Below are 19,640 nucleotides of genomic sequence, written 5' to 3' on the forward strand. Positions count from 1 at the left end.
GACGATATTTGGGGGGGCCCATTTCAATGTCTAGTTTCTACTAGAGATCACCTGATCCTGTATAAATTTCTGCATAGAATCTATCTTACTCCGGCTAGGTTAGCTAGGATGTTTGGGAGCCACCACTCTCTAAGTTGGAGGTGTTCTGCACCCCTTGCAAACTTCATGCACATTTTTGGGGACTGTCCACATATCAAGCCCTACTGGCAAGACATAGCAAAGTGTATCCGGTGGGTCACATCCCTTTCAGTCCCCCTTACGGTTGATGTATGCCTGTTGAGTCCTTGGCCACCACTAGGGCTATACAAACTCTTATCACCCTCCCGCTGTTCTACGCCAAAAAACTGATTAGCCTGTCATGGAAGAGATCTACTGCCCCAACTTTGGCTTCTTGGAAGTTCCTGGTCAACAAGGTAGTCACTTTTTACAAGGCAACCTATTTGAGTAAGGGGGGTCTGGGCCAAATTTGACAAGGTGTGGGGAGGCTGGATGGCATCCACAGACACGGTTTCAGATTAGACCCATAGGCAACTTGGCAGGTGGTCCTTGTCATAGATTCATAAGCAGGAGGATTGAGTTCCTGAGGTGGTTGGTGATTGTGAAGTGAATACATTATAAAGTTATAATTTACTGAAGGTATTATGGTCCTTACTTCTCCCGATGAGGTGGAGGGTGGGGGGTTTAGAAATGTAATACATGCATCCAGGACTTTTTTTTCTCAAAAAGTAGGTGCTGGAACGTAACCACGGGCCCACAAAACCCCTCCCCCTACACACACCCTCCAATAGTGGGTGTGTTCAGTCAAATTTCACGAAAACAGCAGGAGGGTCTTAAAGGGGCATTAAATACCAGGATTGCACTACATACAGAGTGCAGAGCTTTCACTTGTAAACACAGAAACCAGACTTCTGTGTTTACAAGTGATTGTGATGAGCAGGCACCAAAGGGTCTGAGCCAGAGGTGGTGGAACTGAGTTCCACCAAGTTCCCCCTGAAAAAAAGTCCTGCATGCATCATCTCCTCTGGTTGACGGGGGCGTCCTTGACTCAGCGGACTATATATCTGCTATATGTCTGGGCAAACGTTGACCATGTTGTGGGGGGGTTGCTTTTGGAAGATTGGTTACAACTTAATGTGACCTGGTTGTTTGTTGCTGCAATATGCAGCTTAATGTTGTATGCCTGTACTATAAATCTTAATAAAAAGTAATTTACAAAAAAACAAACAAAAAAAAAAAAAAAAAAAGCATCGCCTATGGAGATTTTTAAGTACCGAAGTTTGTGGCCATTCCATGAGCGAGCGCAATTTTAAAGTATGACATGTTAGGTATCAATTTACTTGGCGTAAAAAAAATCATCTTTCACAGTATACAAAAAAAATAAAAAATTAGGTAGCTTTTGTGTTTTTTTATTTTTTTATTTTTTTTAATTCATTAAAGTGTATTTTTTCCAAAAGAAATTGCATTTGAATTGCGCAAATACAGCGTGACATAAAATTTTGCAACGATTGCCATTTTTTTTCTCTAGGGTCTTTGCTAATCAAAAAGAAATATAAAATATTTGGATATTTGAAAAAATATCAATTTAAACTTGTAAACAAAATGTTCCAGAAAAGGCCTGATCAGCAAGTGGTTAAAGAGGAGTTCCACCCAGGGGGTCCATTAAAAAAAAAAAAAAAATTAAAAGTCAGCAGCTACAAATACTGCAGCTGCTGACTTTTAATTGGACACTTACCTGTCCCTGGGTCCAGCGATGTGGGGGATCGAAGCCCCGCTCGTCGGCGCCGGCATTTCAACTGTGGGCGCCGGGCTGTGGCTTCACAGTCTGGCACCCACTGCGCATGTGCGAGCGGCGACGCGCGCCGTGATTGGCCGCTCAATCACCTGGGACCTGTAATGGGTCCCAGATGATTGACAGGAGGGAGGGAGCAGAGCTGAGCCCTTCCTGTGCCGAGGGGGAAGTGATGTCACCAGCCCAGGCAAAGGAAGAGGCAGACTACGAGGGACCCCCTAGCAACAGGCATTTAGAGGTAAGTAAAAAAAAAATAAAAATATCCAAATGTTTTTTTGTTTTTGTTTTTTAGAATTTTTCAGGTATTTTTGTTTTTTTGGGTGGAACCCCACTTTAGGCAGTGAGGCAGATAGATCTGTAGCCTCCAGCCCTCGTCTTCATGTTTTATATATAAGATTGGTCATTGCCAGAGGGGGTCTTCATCTGTCTCTGGACAACCCCTATTTAAAGAGAACTTCTCAGCCATCCTTAACTGTTGAAAAAAAAAAAAAAAAAAAAAAAAAAAAAGACTTTTTGCAAATGTTATCATAATAAAACTATATAATACTTTAAAAAGTGTCAGGCGGGATGAAGTGGCTCCTACATTTTAATCGACTTTTTCCCCAGTAAAGCTCAAACCCTTTGTAACGTTGCCTAAAAATTATGTGAATCTTTGTGGTTTTGTGACTCACCAAAATGGAACCCTTAAAAAAAAAAATTAAAACACTTGCACCATTCAATAATATTTAACGTCAGAAAAAAAAAACAAAAAAAAAACAATTGTTTCCCGAGTGACTAATGGATCCGGCAGGAAAATAGAGCCAATTATCCACACGTTAAAAAGGGGGGCCAAAGCCCCCCCCCCCCCCTCCCGAATATCCGCATATTAATCTGAGCGCTGATTGACGAGCCCGCTGCAGATTCCATCGCACCGAAGCGCCGGCCTGTTAGCACGGCAGTGGTTAAAACTGCTCACCGCTGGCATGGCTCCAGGCTAAGCAGAGATTGTTTTTGCCAAAATCTCCTCCGGCTCAGCGCTGGCACCATGCCCGTCCGAGGAGACCTCTTCTAAACCCCCCCCCCCCCCCCCGGGAGCCCGGGACGAAGATAACGAGAGAAACCTACAACTTTGGGCAGCAAGAAGTGTGAGAGGAAAAAGTCGATGAACCAGTTTGCAGGACAGCAATAAAGTGGGCACTGATTATACCCTCGCCAGTGCGGAATTATAATATAATATAATAATAATAATAATAATAATAATAATAATAATAATAATAAAATATAATATATAATATACTATTATAATTTAAGGGCAAAAAAAAAAAAACAGGCACCAGGAGATCAGCCTGTGATGGTGATCGGCATGTCCTTCCAAGGAACATACACTATATTGCCAAAAGTATTGGGACGCCTGGCTTTACACGCACATGAACATTAAGGGCATCCCAGTCCCAGCATTACATGTCCTTCCATAGAACATCGTTGGAAGGGATACGTTCTAATATGTGTCATTCAAAAAGTTTCCCACGATAAAGAATTATCTATCTTTTTTTTATAAAGTTATCTTTTAGAAGGTAAATAGGAGCGTCTGTCCAGCCTGAACCTTTTTTTAAAAGAATGGGGAGGGTTTAGAACCCGTCAGGTTTTTACTGCTCAAAAACAAAAATAGCCAACAACGATAAAGTGGGCAGTTTGTACCGATTAAATCTTTGCCAGTTTGGTGTAATAAAATACTATTATAATTTAAGGACAAAAAAAAAAAAAGAAAAAAAAAAAAAAAAAGGAGGTGACAGGAGATCAGTCTGGTTACAGCTGTGATGGCGAATTAGCATGCGGCGCTGACACCCGGGAAGTTGTCAAGATCCAAATTCTACATTACATGTCCTTCCAAGAAACATACACTATATTGCCAAAATTATTGGGACGCCTGCCTTTACACGCACATGAACTTTAATGACATCCCAGTCTTAGTCCGTAGGGTTCAATATTGAGTTGGCCCACCCTTTGCAGCTATAACAGCTTCAACTCTTCTAGGAAGGCCGTCCACAAGGTTTAGGAGTGTGTCTATGGGAAGGTTTGACCATTCTTCCAGAAGCGCATTTGTGAGGTCAGGCACTGATGTTGGAGGAGAAGGCCTGGCCTGCAGGCTCCACTCTAATTCATCCCAAAGGTGTTCTATTGGCTTGAGGTCAGGACAGGCCCATCACCCAATTGGCTGAAAGGATAGGCGATCCTATTGGACGACCGAGGAAGAGGAGGAAGGAGATGCACGGCGGAAGCCACTATGATGTAGAAGAGGAGGAGAGGACAGAGGAGCCGCTGCCTGCTGACCAACCTACCTAGAGTGGGGCCGGGGGGGTTGGGTTGTTTGTTTGCCGCTGCCTTGATGCAGTCCAGTGCATTTTTCCCCCCTCTTTTTTCTTAATCTTTAATAAGGATATGTGTGTTCCAGTGCATTGTTGATGCCTTTTACCACGCTCCAGAAAAAAGTAGGGGGAAGTAGGAGAAAAAAACAAAAAAATGAGGGAGGGGGGCTGTGGAGAGGAAGGGAGGACCCTCACCATGCCAATATCCAAAATATATATACAAGGATTGAGAAACCCAAAAAATAGGTGGACTTTATGGGCTCATATGAGAGGAAACCTTATTGAAAAATTATAAATTTTATTACAACATGATTAAAAAACATAGAAAACATACAATCAACACCCTATATGGACAGAGTTACCAGTTACCCAATAAAGCAGTTATGAAGGTCGGATCTGGTTGAAAATGATGGTAATAATATATTAAGCAGGAAAAAATTTGAACCAATGACGCCTTCACACTTGCTCGTCGACACGTTTCGCTAAATATTAGCTTCCTCAGGACAGATACTGGGTAGGTGCTGGTGTATCCAAAAGGTATAGGGGGGACGCCACAGGACTAGACAGACATTCAAGGAGCAAGAACTTCAAAAATATCCACCAACACGGTGCATAACATGTTGTCAGTAGTGAACCCAGTGGGTAAAAAGGGGGGGGGGGGGAACTATAGGCCAACTGTAAGACCAAAATCAGTCATGCGCATTCCTAGTATATAGTAGTAAATACACCAGCCACAAATGTGGCAAAGACAAAGTCCAGACCCATAATAGAGATATATTCCTGTAAAGAACGATGTAACCCGTCAAATAACAGGATATCCTGAAATATTCCGGCTAGATATCAGATAGATGGAGAATATTCTCCAAAGAGAAGGGGACAGGACGGGGGAGGGGGGGGAGACTGAAGACACGCTTCCTCCTGCCTGCAGCAGACTGATGACATCATCTCAGCCTTGGCAAAGTCACTGGACTGGAGCTTGGGGACAGCTATTTATTGATAAAGGGCTTTTCTGAAATATATACTTTCTGTATATAGTGGCATATCAGGAATTTATTCAGGCAGACTTCTGCAAAATTAACATCAGGACCATATTAATAAATTCCAAGTATAAAGAATAATATAATAAATGCAACTGGTTTTCTCATAATATGAAGAGATTACAGATCTACCCCTTGTAAATGATCACCATGTTTTCTGTATTGTATATTGGATCAGCCTCCTCCGGTGGGGGTGGGGGTGGGGGTGGGGGTGGGGGGGGGTGGCGTAGTGAAAGTTTGTTTTGATTCTGATGCTGTAAATTCCAGTAACAGTCACAGGAAATCCCGAGTGCTTCCTATTCTTACAGAGCGAAATACTTCATTCACTTGTATAAGACCCATCAGATGGCCGCACAGCGCTCACTCATCACCGGGGGAAGTGCAGAGCCACCAACACCATCTACTTCTATAGAACTAAAATTCAATGCGATCCGGTTTGTAAAACTTTCTTCTGGCCGAGGTCCAAATCTCACGTTTGCACTCTAAGACCCCTTTAGCGCTAACAATAGCGCCTGTAAAGCGTCTGAAAATCGCCTCTCAAGCCACCCCAATGTGAAAGCCCGAGTCCCCTCACACTGGGGCGGGGCTCTTGCGGGACGGACAAAAAGTCCTGTAAGCAGCGTCTTTGGGGCGGTGCGGGAGCGCTGTATACACCACCCCTCCATCGCCCCTGCCCACTGAAATGAACGGCCACCGCTGCCAAAGCACCTGCAAAGTGCTTCGGCAGCGCCACAACACGGGCGCTATTAACCCTCTCTTCGGCCAATAGCGGCTAAAAGCGCCCTGCTAGCGGCTGAAAAGTGCCACTATAACAGCGGTAAAGCACCACCAAAACTAGCGGCGCTTTACCGATATCACCCGCACCACCCCAGTGTGAAGCCCTCATTTACATCACAGTCTCCCATTTACATAACCGTCCCCCCTGTACATCACCGCCCCCCCCTGTACATCTCACCGCCCCCCCTGTACATCTCACCGCCCCCCCTGTACATCTCACCGCCCCCCCTGTACATCACCGCCCCCCCTGTACATCACCGCCCCCCCTGTACATCACCGCCCCCCCTGTACATCACCGTCCCCCCTGTACATCACCGCCCCCCCTGTACATCTCACCGCCCCCCCTGTACATCTCACCGCCCCCCTGTACATCTCACCGCCCCCCTGTACAATCTCACCGCCCCCCCCTGTACATCTCACCGCCCCCCCTGTACATCACCGCCCCCCCTGTACATCACCGTCCCCCCTGTACATCACCGTCCCCCCTGTACATCACCGTCCCCCCTGTACATCACCGCCCCCCCTGTACATCACCGCCCCCCCTGTACATCACCGCCCCCCCCCTGTACATCACCGTCCCCATTTACATCACAGTCCCCCATTTACATCACAGTCCCTAAATTACATCACAGTCCCCCAATTACATCACAGTCCCCCTTTTACATCACAGTCCCCCTTTTACATCACAGTCCCCCTTTTACATCACAGTCCCCCTTTTATATCACTGTCCCCCCTGTATATCACAGTCCTCAGCCCCTCCCCCCTTCACATCACAACCCCTTCCTTTACATCACAGTCCCTAATTTACATCACAGTCCTCCTTTACATCACAGTACCTAATTTACATCACAGTCCCTAATTTACATCACAGTCCCTAATTTACATCACAGTCCCTAATTTACATCAGAGTCCCCCTATTACATCACAGTCCCCCTATTACATCACAGTCCCCCTTTTACATCACAGTCCCCCTTTTACATCACAGTCCCCCTTTTACATCACAGTCCCCCTTTTACATCACAGTCCCCCTTTTACATCACAGTCCCCCTTTTACATCACAGTCCCCCTTTTACATCACAGTCCCCCTTTTACATCACAGTCCCCCTTTTACATCAGAGTCCCCCTTTTACATCACAGTCCCCCTTTTACATCAGAGTCCCCCTTTTACATCAGAGTCCCCCTTTTACATCACTGTCCCCCTTTACATCACAGTCCTCAGCCCCCCCACCTTAATCACAATCCCCTCCTAAACCACTTCCCGACCGCTCTATAGCAGTTTTCCTAACTACACGTGATCCTGCACTTCTGGGTAGCTGGCGCGAGTGCACTCTGCTGGGGGCTCACGCCCGCTGTGACTCTACGCAGCAGGAGCCGATCAGAACGTCCCACGAACCTTATGTCCATCGGCACCCGCTGATCATTCATTACACAGGCAGAACAGCGGTCTATGTAAACAAGGCAGATCGCCGTTCTGTCAGTAAGGAAGGCATGGATCCTGTGTTCCTGTAAAAGCACCTCCCCCACTAAACTAAAACACCAGCTAGGCATACAGTTAACCCTTTGATCGCCCCTGATGGTACAGTGACAGTGCTTATTGTTAGCACTGATCACTGTATTAGTGTCACTGGTTCCCATAAAAAGTGTCAGTCAGTGTCCGATTTGCCTGCCGCAATATCGCAGTCCAGCGATGGTCGCTGATCGCTGCCATTACTTGTGAAAAAAAATAATAATATCCCATAGTTTGTAGAAGCTATAACTTTTGCGCAAACCAATCAATATGCGCTCATTGGGATTTTTTTCTACCAAAATAATGTAGCAGAATACATATTGGCCTCAATCAATGAAGAAATTTGATTGTTTACATTTTTTATGGGATATGTTTTATAGCAGAAAGTAACAAACATTGTTTGGTTTTTTTTCTTCAAAATTTTGTTTATAGCGCAAAAAATAAAATCTGAAAAGGCGATAAAATACCACCAAAAGAAAGAAAGCTCTATGGTGTCCTTTTATGAAAGTGCGGTAAAATACCGCTTTTCAGTTCTCAGGCATTCTCAGAGGAGATCGCTCTCCTCCTGAGTGCCTGTTTATGAAGGTGTGTAGATCGCTTCTCAGGTTGAGTTGAGGAGCGATCTACAAACGCCGGGAACTCCTGAGAACGGCTCCTCTCACTGTAATCTCGTGTGATATATCGGGATTACAGTATGAGGAACCATAAAATACAAAAGTGTAACACAAATCAGCACACATTATTCCCCAACATATTAATAAAATAATAAAGATAAATTCCCCCTACACAATATACATTAACCTAATTATAAAAAAAACATTGTTTTTATCAATATTTAAAGATCATACATGTCCCTATTTAAATGTGAATGGTGTATAGTAAATGAATGTAATGCACATATGTAATGCAGCTATACACCATTCATATAAATGCAAAATACATTTATAATCATTAAAAAATTTTTTTTAATAAAGTATACAAGTATAAATATTTATTAATAAATTAAAATAAAATATATTTCATTATAGATAAACATAAAAATTGATAAACTGGTGCGATGCAAGAACACTGCGAATCCACTGCGGGTTCCCGCATCGCACCGACTCGCATGTCTGTTCACACTGCCATATGCGAATCGCTGGGGAGTGTCAATACATTGTTAACGACACCCCCAGTTCAGCTTGCATATCGCACTGCGAACTGACAGTCCGGACATGAATCGGATCGCATATATGTGAACACACATGCGATCTGATTCTGGTCTGAACAGAAAAAAGGGTCCTGTGTGTGTTTGCATTAATGCGGTGCGATATCAGCCATACTATCTGTACAGCTGATATCGCACCGCACAGACATCGCATGTAATGTGAACGGCAGTTCGCTGCGAATAACATGCGATGCCTGTGCGATGTTCGGCATCGCACAAGTGTGAACTGGGCCTAAAAGTTAACAACACCCCCAAATCAGTTCGCATATCGCAGTGTGATCTGCAAACTCGGACAGTAATCGAATCGCATGGGTGTGAACACCCATGCGATCCGATTCTGCTGTGGACCATAAAAAAAGGTCCTGTAAGAGTTTGGTCCGAGGGCAATGCAAATTTAGCAATACTATATAATACTATACCTATTTGTAGGAAAAAAAGGAAGTGCATTCCCTTTACTTTATTTATGAATGTGGTCCTCACATCTAAGAATTGGTAAGCTGCAATATAATAAAATGTTTGCTTTTGGGGTTAATACTGCTTTTTTTTTCTCATTGAGGAGACTCACCCGCTCTATTTGCTGCTGGGATTGTGAACCCTCCGAAAAGCTCCAGAAAATACTCCAAAAAATTGCTTCGCTGTGTTACTCAATCAGAGACACATCTCGCCATTGGATATCCAATGCATGAGGAGAAAGAAGAAGAAATGATGCTCCGAGCACCCGCGCCCCGGCACTAAGGATGACACACTCAGCTCAAACAGTCGTCATGCTCTGGTCGCATCACACAACACGGGCTCTGATCACTTACACGCGATATTGTCAGCGTCCCTGCCCCACTCTAGGCACGTTTCGTCCAATGACGTCTTCACGGAGCGGCAGGACATCTAACAATACTACGCCACCTTTATAGAGGGCATATCCCTCAATCAGCCCTTAAATGCTGCCCATCAGTGCCGCCTATCAGTGCTGCATATTAGTGCCTCCTCATCAGTGCCACCCATCAGTGCCACCCATCAGTGCTACCTATGAATGCCCATCATTACTGCGTATCAGTGCCCATAAATTAAATGCTGCCCATCAGTGCCACCCATCAGTGCTGCATATTAGTGCCTCCTCATCAATGCCCATCAGTGCCACCCATCAGTGCTGCCTATGAATGCCAATCATTACTGCGTATCAGTGCCCATAAATTAAATGCTGCCCATCAGTGCCGCCTATCAGTGCTGCATATTAGTGCCTCCTCATCAGTGCCACCCATCAGTGCTACCTGTGAATGCCCATCATTACTGCGTGTCAGTGCCCATAAATTAAACGCTGCCCATCAGTGCCACCTATCAGTGCTGCCTTATCAGTGCCTTCTCGCCTGTGTCCATCAGTAAAGGAGAAAAATTATTTAATTTACAAAATTTTATAACAGAAACTAAGAAAAAAATGTTTTGTTTTCCAAAATTTTCGCTCTTTTTTCATTTGTTTAGCAAAAAATAAAAAACCCCGGTGGTGATTAAATACCACCAAAACAAAGCTGTATCTGTCTCCAAAAAATGATAAAAATGTTGTTTGGGTACAGCGTTGCATGACCGCGCAATTGTCATTCAAAGTGTGACAACGCTGAAAATTGATCTGGACAGGAAGAGGGGGTGAAAGTGCCCGATATTGAAGGGGTTAAATGACAGTGCACTTCTATAGGTTTCTCATATGGCTCCATTTTCATCCGGCACATACATACATTGGGGATGAGGTAACCCCGGCATAAGGGCTCCACTATTAATCCAAGACTGACCGGATAAAGGAAAAAAAAAAAAAAAATCCGACATCGTTTGTCTTCCTTCCATCCCAAAATCTCCTGACGTTCCGTCACTTCAATCAATCCTCAGTGTCTTAATGGGCCGATCGGTCCTATTAAACATTCTTCTTGCAGAGTGACGGGAACACATGGCTCAGGTCCTTTCCCCGCTCAGTTTAAGACTTACAAGCAAGCAGCTTCAAAGGCCCGGAGCCGGAGCGCCAAAAAGAAAAAAAAAAAAAAAAAACGCACCTGTCCATAACCTGGAGCACTTAATCCGGGCGCCCTTCAAACGGGGATTGCAGCGGCCTGTTAGCGATAGGTAGGGTTGCATGTTCCGGGTTTACAATGACTTTGGTGGAAAACGATGACAAATTTGTAAGAGAATTCAGTACAGAAAAGGCAGAAAATAATCTGTTTTACGAGCGCGCCGAAGAAAAATGCACATAAATTACACGTCGGGCGCAGAACATCTAAAAGGAGAGTTTTATGTACTTACACAGTCAAGAAATATTACCAGTCACAAGCTTAACCACTTAAGGACCGGGCTTATTTTTTTAGACTTTGTGTTAAAATCTTAGATATCTATAGATAGATATATATAAAATTTATTATTTATATTATTGTATATATTATTATAATTTATTATTTATATTATTGTATATATTATTATTTATATTATTGTATATATTATTATAATTTATTATTTATATTATTGTATATATTATTATAATTTATTATTTATATTTTTGTATATATTATTATAATTTATTATTTATATTATTGTATATATTATTATAATTTATTATTTATATTATTGTATATATTATTATAATTTATTATTTATATTATTGTATATATTATTATAATTTATTATTTATTCGTTCCTTTTCATGTGTTTGGATGCGGCATTTGTTATTTCGGATAAATTCGTAATACGTTCACTAACAGCCAAGTTTGAAAGGAAATCCCAATACCAACAATTTAATAGTTAGTTATTCTTTCAAATTTGCTTTCTAATTTTTGAATTTTCGATTTGTGATCATAACTAATGACCCGAAAAACGGAAAAACAAAACAAAACAAAAAAAAAAAAGAATCAAATGAAAAACGAACACATTTTTCTGCGGTGCACACGTCTAACAGGAATAGGGCGTACACACGGTCGGACTTTGTTCGGACATTCCGATAACAAAATCCTAGGATTTTTTCCGACGGATGTTGGCTCAAACTTGTCTTGCATACACACGGTCACACAAAGTTGTCGGAAAATCCGATCGTTCTAAACGCGGTGATGTAAAACACGTACGTCGGGACTATAAACAGGGCAGTGGCCAATAGCTTTCATCTCTTTATTTATTCTGAGCATGCGTGGCACTTTGTCCGTCGGATTTGTGTACACACGATCGGAATTTCCGACAACGGATTTTGTTGTCGGAAAATTTTATAGCCTGCTCTCAAACTTTGCGTGTCGGAAAATCCGATGGAAAATGTGTGATGTAGCCCACACACACGGTCGGAATTTCCGACAACAAGGTCCTATCACACATTTTCCGTCGGAAAATCCGATCGTGTGTACGGGGCAGAAGTGTGTTCGGACTACAGAACATCTCCCCATCCTTCGTAACAGAGAGGTGGATGTTCTGAAGTTCACAGAAGTACACTTGGCAAGGCTGAAAACATTGCTTGGAATTTTCAGCAAGGCTCCACCCCCTACACAGGCTCCCTGCAGAAAACTACAGAGGTGGGGGCAGTGCGGTATCGCATAAAAAAATCTAAAAAATGGCCTGGTATGGAAGGGGACGGGGGACGGGGGGGGGGGGTAAATCTTCTGGAGGTCAAGTGGTTAATTAAAAAAAGTAGGATCCATAATCAACCAAAATAGTTATTGTACAAGAGATCATCGATTTTCCTATTGTGCCATTTGAAAATGAATCACATGCAGCTGGTAAAAAGAACAAAAAAAAAAAAAAAAAAACACCACGTGGCGAGTTACGCAAAAAAGCCGGAACGTCTCTCTCCACAGAGGAAACGCACGAAACATGCGAAGTGATGAGCTATTTTTGATCTGACAGTTTTGCAATAGAGATGTGGCTGGGTGTGAGCTCAGAGGAAGCAGAGGATCTACTCATGAACTTGGCTTTGCATCACTCTAAGGCGCGTGCTCATGGCCCGGGCTACAGAGCTGACGCTCAGACGAGGTTCCGTCAGCCCGAAGGACAATGAAACGCATTCAAACTCCTCACCTGTGTCAGAAGCTGCTCCGGAGTCAGGCTGTTGATCCATCGGGTGTATCGTTCTGTCGCCTCCTCTGGCTCCCGCCTCACCCGGCATCCAATGATCTTTATAAAAAAAAGACAATAAAAAGATATATATATAAAAAAAAAAATGAAAATAAAAAAAAACACAAGAACTTTATTTTGTTTCATCTAAAGCCCACCTTTAGTTAAAAAAAATTTTAAACATTTGCCACTGTTTTTTTAAGTATTTTAACTACTTCCTTACTGGGCACTTTTACCCCCTTCCTGCCCAGTCCAAATTTTGAGCTTTCAGCGCTGTCACACTTTGAATGACAATTGCGCCGTCATGCAACACTGTACACATATGAAATTCTTATCATTTTTTTCACACAAATAAAGCCTTGTTTTGGTGGGATTTAATCACTGCTGGGTTTTTATTTTTTTCTAAATAAACAAAAAAAAGGCGAAAAATTTGGAAGAAATTTTTTTTTTTTCATAGTGTGTTATAAAATTTTGCAAACAGGTAATTTTTGCCCTTCACTGGTGGGCACAGATGAGGCAGCACTGATAGGTGGCACTGATGGGCACTGGTAGGTGACACTTATGGGCAGCACTGATAGGTGGCACTAATGATGAGGCACTGATGAGGCGGGCATTGGTGGGCACTAATAAGGAGGCATTGATGAGGCTGCACTGATAGGTGACACTGATGGGCACTAATAGGCACTGGTAGGCGACACTGATAGGCTACACTGCTATGTGGTACTAATGATGAGGCACTGATGGGCACAGATTGGCAGCACTGGTGGGCACTGATAGGTGGCACTGGTGGGCACTGATAGGTGGCACTGGTGGGCACTGCTGAGCAGTACTGATGTGCACTGGTAAGTGGCACTGGTGAACAATGGTAGGTGGCACTCGTGGCTCTCCCCGTTTTCGGGACCAATGTCCCGTTTGCACAAGCTGGTAATCTGCCTTTTTTTTTTCACCTCACGCTGTCAGCACGAGGAAAAAATAAGCCGATTACCGGCTTCTGTTTACATCACGTGATCATCTGTCATTGGCTGACAGCTGATCACATGGTAAAGGGACGGGATCAGGCCCTTACTCCGATCTGTGATGAGCCAAATCACAAGGACTCGCTGGTCACAGAGCATGCTGGATGCTCACCACAGGAATGCCCTCCCGGCAATTTAGGCCCCACGCTGTAGCCATCTTTTGGCTATAACACGAGCGGGAAGAGGTTAAAGTAGAACTGAAAGTAAAACTTTTTTTTTTCATTTTGGATGGAGTAAGGGAGGGTTATAATCCCTGTAAGGTTTATTTATTTATTTTTTTATTTGTGTCCCATTCGGGAGGTTTCTCTCTTACTTCCTTTCCTACAGCCAAAACAGGAAGTGAGAGGAAATTCCTCTAAAGCAGTGGTCTCCAAACTGTGACTCGTGGGATGAACGTGGACATTTGCTTGTCTTTATCTAGACCTTGGAGCACTATTCCTCCCACTGACACCAACAATGAGGCACTAGTTCTCCCACTGACACCAATGATGGGACACTATTCCTCCCACTGACACCAATGATGGGGCACTATTCCTCCCACTGACACCAATGATGGGACACTATTCCTCCCACTGACACCAATGATGGGACACTATTCCTCCCACTGACACCAATGATGGGACACTATTCCTCCCACTGACACCAATGATGGGACACTATTCCTCCCACTGACACCAATGATGGGGCACTATTCCTCCCACTGATACCAATGATGGGACACTATTCCTCCCACTGATACCAATGATGGGACACTATTCCTCCCACTGATACCAATGATGGGGCACTATTTCTCCCACTGACACCAACAATGAGGAGCTATTCCTATTCACTGCACAGATCTGGAAGAAATACACGAAGCTCACCGAGATCCAAGAAGAAGATACATGATGAATAGATTTAGAGAATATTTACTAATCCTGGAGTTCAGTTTTTGAATCATTTTTTTTTTTGTTCTGTTTTTATTATAGTTACATCACTGCCATCAACACGGCAACACTCAAAAATACATTTCTACACAAAACGAAGTCAGCCTCATGACACACGGGAAATTACAAAAGTGTTGCAATAATATTTAAAACGCTGACGCGGGTGTGCGAGTTTACCCCGGGGAGGGGATCAGAGCGCGCAATTCAGCCACAGAAGTGGTCCTCGTCTTAGAGACTAATTACCTCCCATTAGACAATGTTTTGGAGGCAAGGTAAGATGAGCCGTTACATAAATATACCGCAGATTGGAGCTGTTAGGACGGAGAGTATCCAATCACAGAGAGTGAACACATTTCAAGGAAATACATTTCGACTTGAATACAAAATGAAGACCTGGCCAGTGTTAATGACATAAAGGGGCTCATTCACACTACACAGTGTGTGTGCCAATCTGTGCATAAAACATGAGCATTCCGAACACACTGCCCAACGAGGCAACTCCTCCTACTTTCTGTTCAGCACACTTATGCCCCGTACACACGATCGGACATTGATCGGACAACTAAATCCATGGATTTTTTTCCGACGCATGTTGGCTCAAACTTGTCTTGCATACACACGGTCACACAAATCTTGACGGAAATTCCGATCGCCAAGAACGCGGTGACGTACAACACGTACAACGAGCCGAGAGAAATGAAGTTCAATAGCCAGTGCGGCTCTTCTGCTTGCTTCCGAGCATGTGTGGAACTTTGTGCGTCGGAATAGTGTACACGCGATCGGCATTTACGACAACGGATTTTGTTGTCTGGAAAATTTGAGATCCAGATCTCAAATTTTGTGTGACGAAAATATGTCCGATGGAGCCTACACACAGTCGGAATTTCCGGCAAAAAGCTCCCATCAAACATTTTCCATCAGAAAATCTGACCGTGTGTACGGGGCATAAGGGAGAAATTTACTTAAACTGTTGCATAGTACAGGCATTCAATTAAACCTTGACAATAAAACTCATAAGCGGATTGGTTACTATGCACAACTAGACGTGTGCAATTCGTTTCCGTCCAAATGTAAATTAAGACAAATTTTTGGTTATTTGGAGATTCAGATGTATCTGAATCTCTGAATGAAATAGTAATGAATTTAGCTTCATTTCATTTCGTTTAAACGTTTTCTAACGGATTCAAAATTTTCGCAACGATTCCAATTCCTATCGGTCGAAAAATTATCTACTGATTCGAATTCCATGAAGAATAGCTGGTTGTTAGGGAGCAGGTCTGGAAGCCGGACGCCATGTCCTTAGCAACCGATGACTCATCAGCTGTCAACGGGCTTCCCCACTGAGAACTTAAATGTAAAGAGAAAAGAATGTCGGAAATAGAAAATTCAGAAAAAAATAAATAAACATACCTTCGGGTCTGGTATGGATTTAAAAGGGAACCCAATGTAAAAAAAAAAAAAATGGTGTGGGGTACCCCCCAATATTACCAGACCCTTATCTGATCATGCAGCCCAGGAAAGGGGGGGACGAGCAAGTGCCCCCCCCCTGAACCATACCAGACCACATACCCTCAACACGGGGGGTGCTTTAGGGCAGGGGGGCTCTGCCCACCCCAAAGCACCTTGTCCCCATGTTGACAAGGACAAGGACCTCTTCCCCACAACCCTGGGCTGTGGTTGTGCGGGTCTGCGGGCGGGGGACTTATCAGGAGGCCTCCAGATCCCAATCTCCCCCCCCCCCCCATGTGAATGAGTATGGCCTACCCATTCACCAAAAAAAAGTGTGAAAAGTGAAGACACTACATGAGTTTTTGACAATTCCTTTATTAAAAAATCAAAAACAATGCCCCATCATTGGCATCACTAGGAGGAATAGTGCCCCATTATTGGTGTTAGTGGGAGGGATAGTCCCCCAAAGGCCAGATAAAGGGCCGCATCTGGCCCCCCGGGCCGGAGTTGGGAGACCCCTGGTGTACAGCAAATCGCCTACTTTTTGCATTGGGCATTGCTGCTGGTGTGAATGAGCCCATGTTGCTTCTGGTCTCAAACCGTCTAGTGATAGAGACTGGAGTCAGTGTATAAGTGTCCAACCAAAGGACCCCGTCACAAATATAGGTACATATGTGTGTCAATCTTTAAAAAAGCCCATTTAAAGGGCCTCCCCATTGAATGGTTACCTTCCATGAGAGAAGACTGAACAAAATACAAAACAATGATATAAAAAAATACTCAGACATCTTGCAAAAAAAAAAAAAAAAAAAAACAATTTGGTCCAACGTAAGTAAAGCCACCACAACATGTATGTCGTTAGGTCACATTGTTTCAGAGTGAGCAGAAACATTTCAAAAATGTTCTTTTGTTTGTTACATTTAGATTGCCCTTTCCTTACAATAAGCAGTGGAAAGTATTCTGCCTTGGTGTAAATTATGTTAAAGCTAAACTACAGGATTTAAAACCCCAAAATCCTAGGGGTGGAGGATTAAACTGTAGAACTTGGCTTATTCCTCACTCCGACAAGCTCTGGCACTCTTCTCTGCACGGAGGGCAGGTTCTCGTCATCCTCACAAACAATGCAGGACTATTGGTTATGCATCGTATGAGATGACAGAGTGTGACTGCTGGCCCGAGAACCAGAGGGGAACTTAAGGGGAACTGTTGTAGAAAATGAAAGAAGCCTGCCAGAGCGAGGAAAAAAGTATCACAGCTTATTACAGGCAAATATTTAGAAGAATCCAAGGCCCGAGGACACAAAGGGGCCACCCCAGTGGAACTAGAGTACTCTGAAAGCATTTGAGGAGGTGCTCCACATAGTATCTGGGCCTTCCAGAGAAGCTGCCCAGCTGCCTGCACACTGGTTCTGAGAGTGGAGGGCTGCTCACCTGGCTGTAGATCACCTGTCCAGCTACCTCTATCTCATCAGGTGTGGCCTTTTTTGAGATGCCGAAGAACTTTTCTTTCTTGGGCAGGTGCAGGATCACAGCCTTTTTCCCCATGTATGTGTCGAAGCACCTATACAATGATAGAGATCAAATAAATAGATCCCAAGAATCCCAGCCTGCAACTGAGCACGATGAGTATATGGGCACTCCACTCCACTTTATTGCTCCCTTTTCCCCCAGGTACTTTCAAAGCACCTCTGTAATGATATAAATGGAAGTCAAATAATTAGCTGCAAAGAATCGTAAATCAATGTTTTGGTGAACATGGAAACGATCTAAACAACATCCCTCTCAGTGAAGTCCAGGGTAGCTCTGGTAACACAGGCAAACGGCTAGAGGGATCCAGGGTCCGAAGATACAGGGGGCCACCCCAATGGAACTAGATTACTCTGGTAGCAATTGAGGGGGTGCTCCACATAGTATCTGGGTCTTACAGAGAAGCTACCCAGCTACCTGCACACCAGTTCTGAGAGTGGAGAGCCACTCACCTGGCTGCAGATCACCTGACCAGCTACCTCTATCTCATCAGGTGTCGCCTTCTTTGAGGTGCTGAATAACTTATCTTCCCTGGGCAGGTGCAGGAACCCAGCCTGAAACTGAGCAAAGTAAGTATATAGGTACTTCAGCACACTTTATTGCTCCCTTTTTCCCCATGTACGTGTCAAAGCACCTATATAACGATAGAGATCAAATAATAAAATGCAAAGATTTTCTATAAAAACACTGAAATATCTTTGTTTAGTAGAATACATTCAATTCCTCCTAACAAAACCTGATAATTGGCAGTGTATCACTGCAGAATATGAACACCCCTGCACAAACATATTAGTACATAACACATGCCTCCAAATTTCTAAGTTTCAGTATACATGAGCAAAATCACAGATCTTTGCATTTATAAAGCAAAAAAAAACCCAACAAATTTAAATTAGACTGTGGTTATATCTGCCAAAGCGGAAATTCTACTAAATGCCACGGTTCTAAGAATAGCCAATTAGAGCCTAAATCAGCCAATTTGTATTGAATTCCTAGTGCTGAGGGGGGTCCTGATAAAGACCCTACTATTTCTCTTGGGGGTTTTGTCCAAGGGCGTTGAATTGTGTGATTGAGAAAACATTCGGGGTGCTGGTTACACATATCTAATTTAGTCTATATATCCATAAAAATGTAACAAGGAACAACCAAAGCAAAATTGCCTAATGTCACTGTCAGCTTCCTTCCCATTTCTAAGTAGCATTTCTCCTTCTACACAGAACAAAGCCTAAAAAACATTTAGAAAGTATTCCCCAATTTGTACATATGTATACCAAGAAACAAGAGCTAGGTCAATGGATGTAGAGAAGCCTTTCTCAACCAGGGTTCCTCCAGAGGTTGCCAAGGGTTCCTTGAACAATGAACAATTCCTGCCTCTCAGATAAGTAACTGCTAACACCAATGATCTTTTTAGCCACCTGTAAGGGCAACATACTTGCCACTGACCGCCAAAGTAAGCAGAATTCTTCAAAGTGGCCCCCAAGTGTAATGAGGTTCTTCTCCCGTTGACCACCAATGTAGGAGGACCTCTCCCATCCCCAGTCTTAGAGGGACCTCTCCCCCAATGAAAGGTTCTTTCTCCACTGAACATCAGTCTAATGGGTGCCTCTCCCACTGACCACCAAAGTAAGAAGGACTTTCCCCACTGACCATCAGTGTAATGAGGCCCTTCTCCCACTGACGACCAATGTGGATAGGCTCCTTCTCCACCAACCACCAGTCTAAGGGGCACCTCTCCCACTGACCACTAAAGTAAGGAAGACTCTTCTCACTGACCATCAGTGTAATGAGGCCTTTTTCCTACAAACCACCAATGTGGAGAGGTTCCTTGTGGGGCACCTTACCCACTGACCACCAAAGTGTTCTTTAGCCACGGACTACTAATATAAGGGGGTCCTTCTCCATCCACTGCCAGCATTAGAGGGTCCTTCTGCACCGAACCCTGGTGTAAGGGAGCATCTCTCCCACTGACCACCAGTCTGATGGGCTCCAACCCACTGAC

At 43.7% G+C, this 19,640-nt stretch overlaps 1 protein-coding gene across 2 annotated transcripts in view; it reads right to left on the reverse strand.

Annotated features, from left to right (window-relative positions):
• Positions 1 to 19,640, reverse strand: part of B3GNTL1 (UDP-GlcNAc:betaGal beta-1,3-N-acetylglucosaminyltransferase like 1) — a 431,353-nt gene that overhangs the window by 247,624 nt on the left and 164,089 nt on the right. Inside the window, exon 7 of one of the 2 annotated variants that reach the window (XM_073606957.1) lies at positions 12,689 to 12,784. The exons of the other annotated variant lie outside the window; for it this stretch is intronic. Within the exon in view, the coding sequence (XP_073463058.1) occupies positions 12,689 to 12,784 (96 nt within the window). The remainder of the gene's footprint in view (positions 1 to 12,688; positions 12,785 to 19,640) is intronic. 2 annotated transcript variants of the gene reach the window in all.

Source organism: Aquarana catesbeiana, linkage group LG12 (genome assembly GCF_042186555.1).
Source record: "Aquarana catesbeiana isolate 2022-GZ linkage group LG12, ASM4218655v1, whole genome shotgun sequence".
NCBI classification, from domain to species: domain Eukaryota; kingdom Metazoa; phylum Chordata; class Amphibia; order Anura; family Ranidae; genus Aquarana; species Aquarana catesbeiana.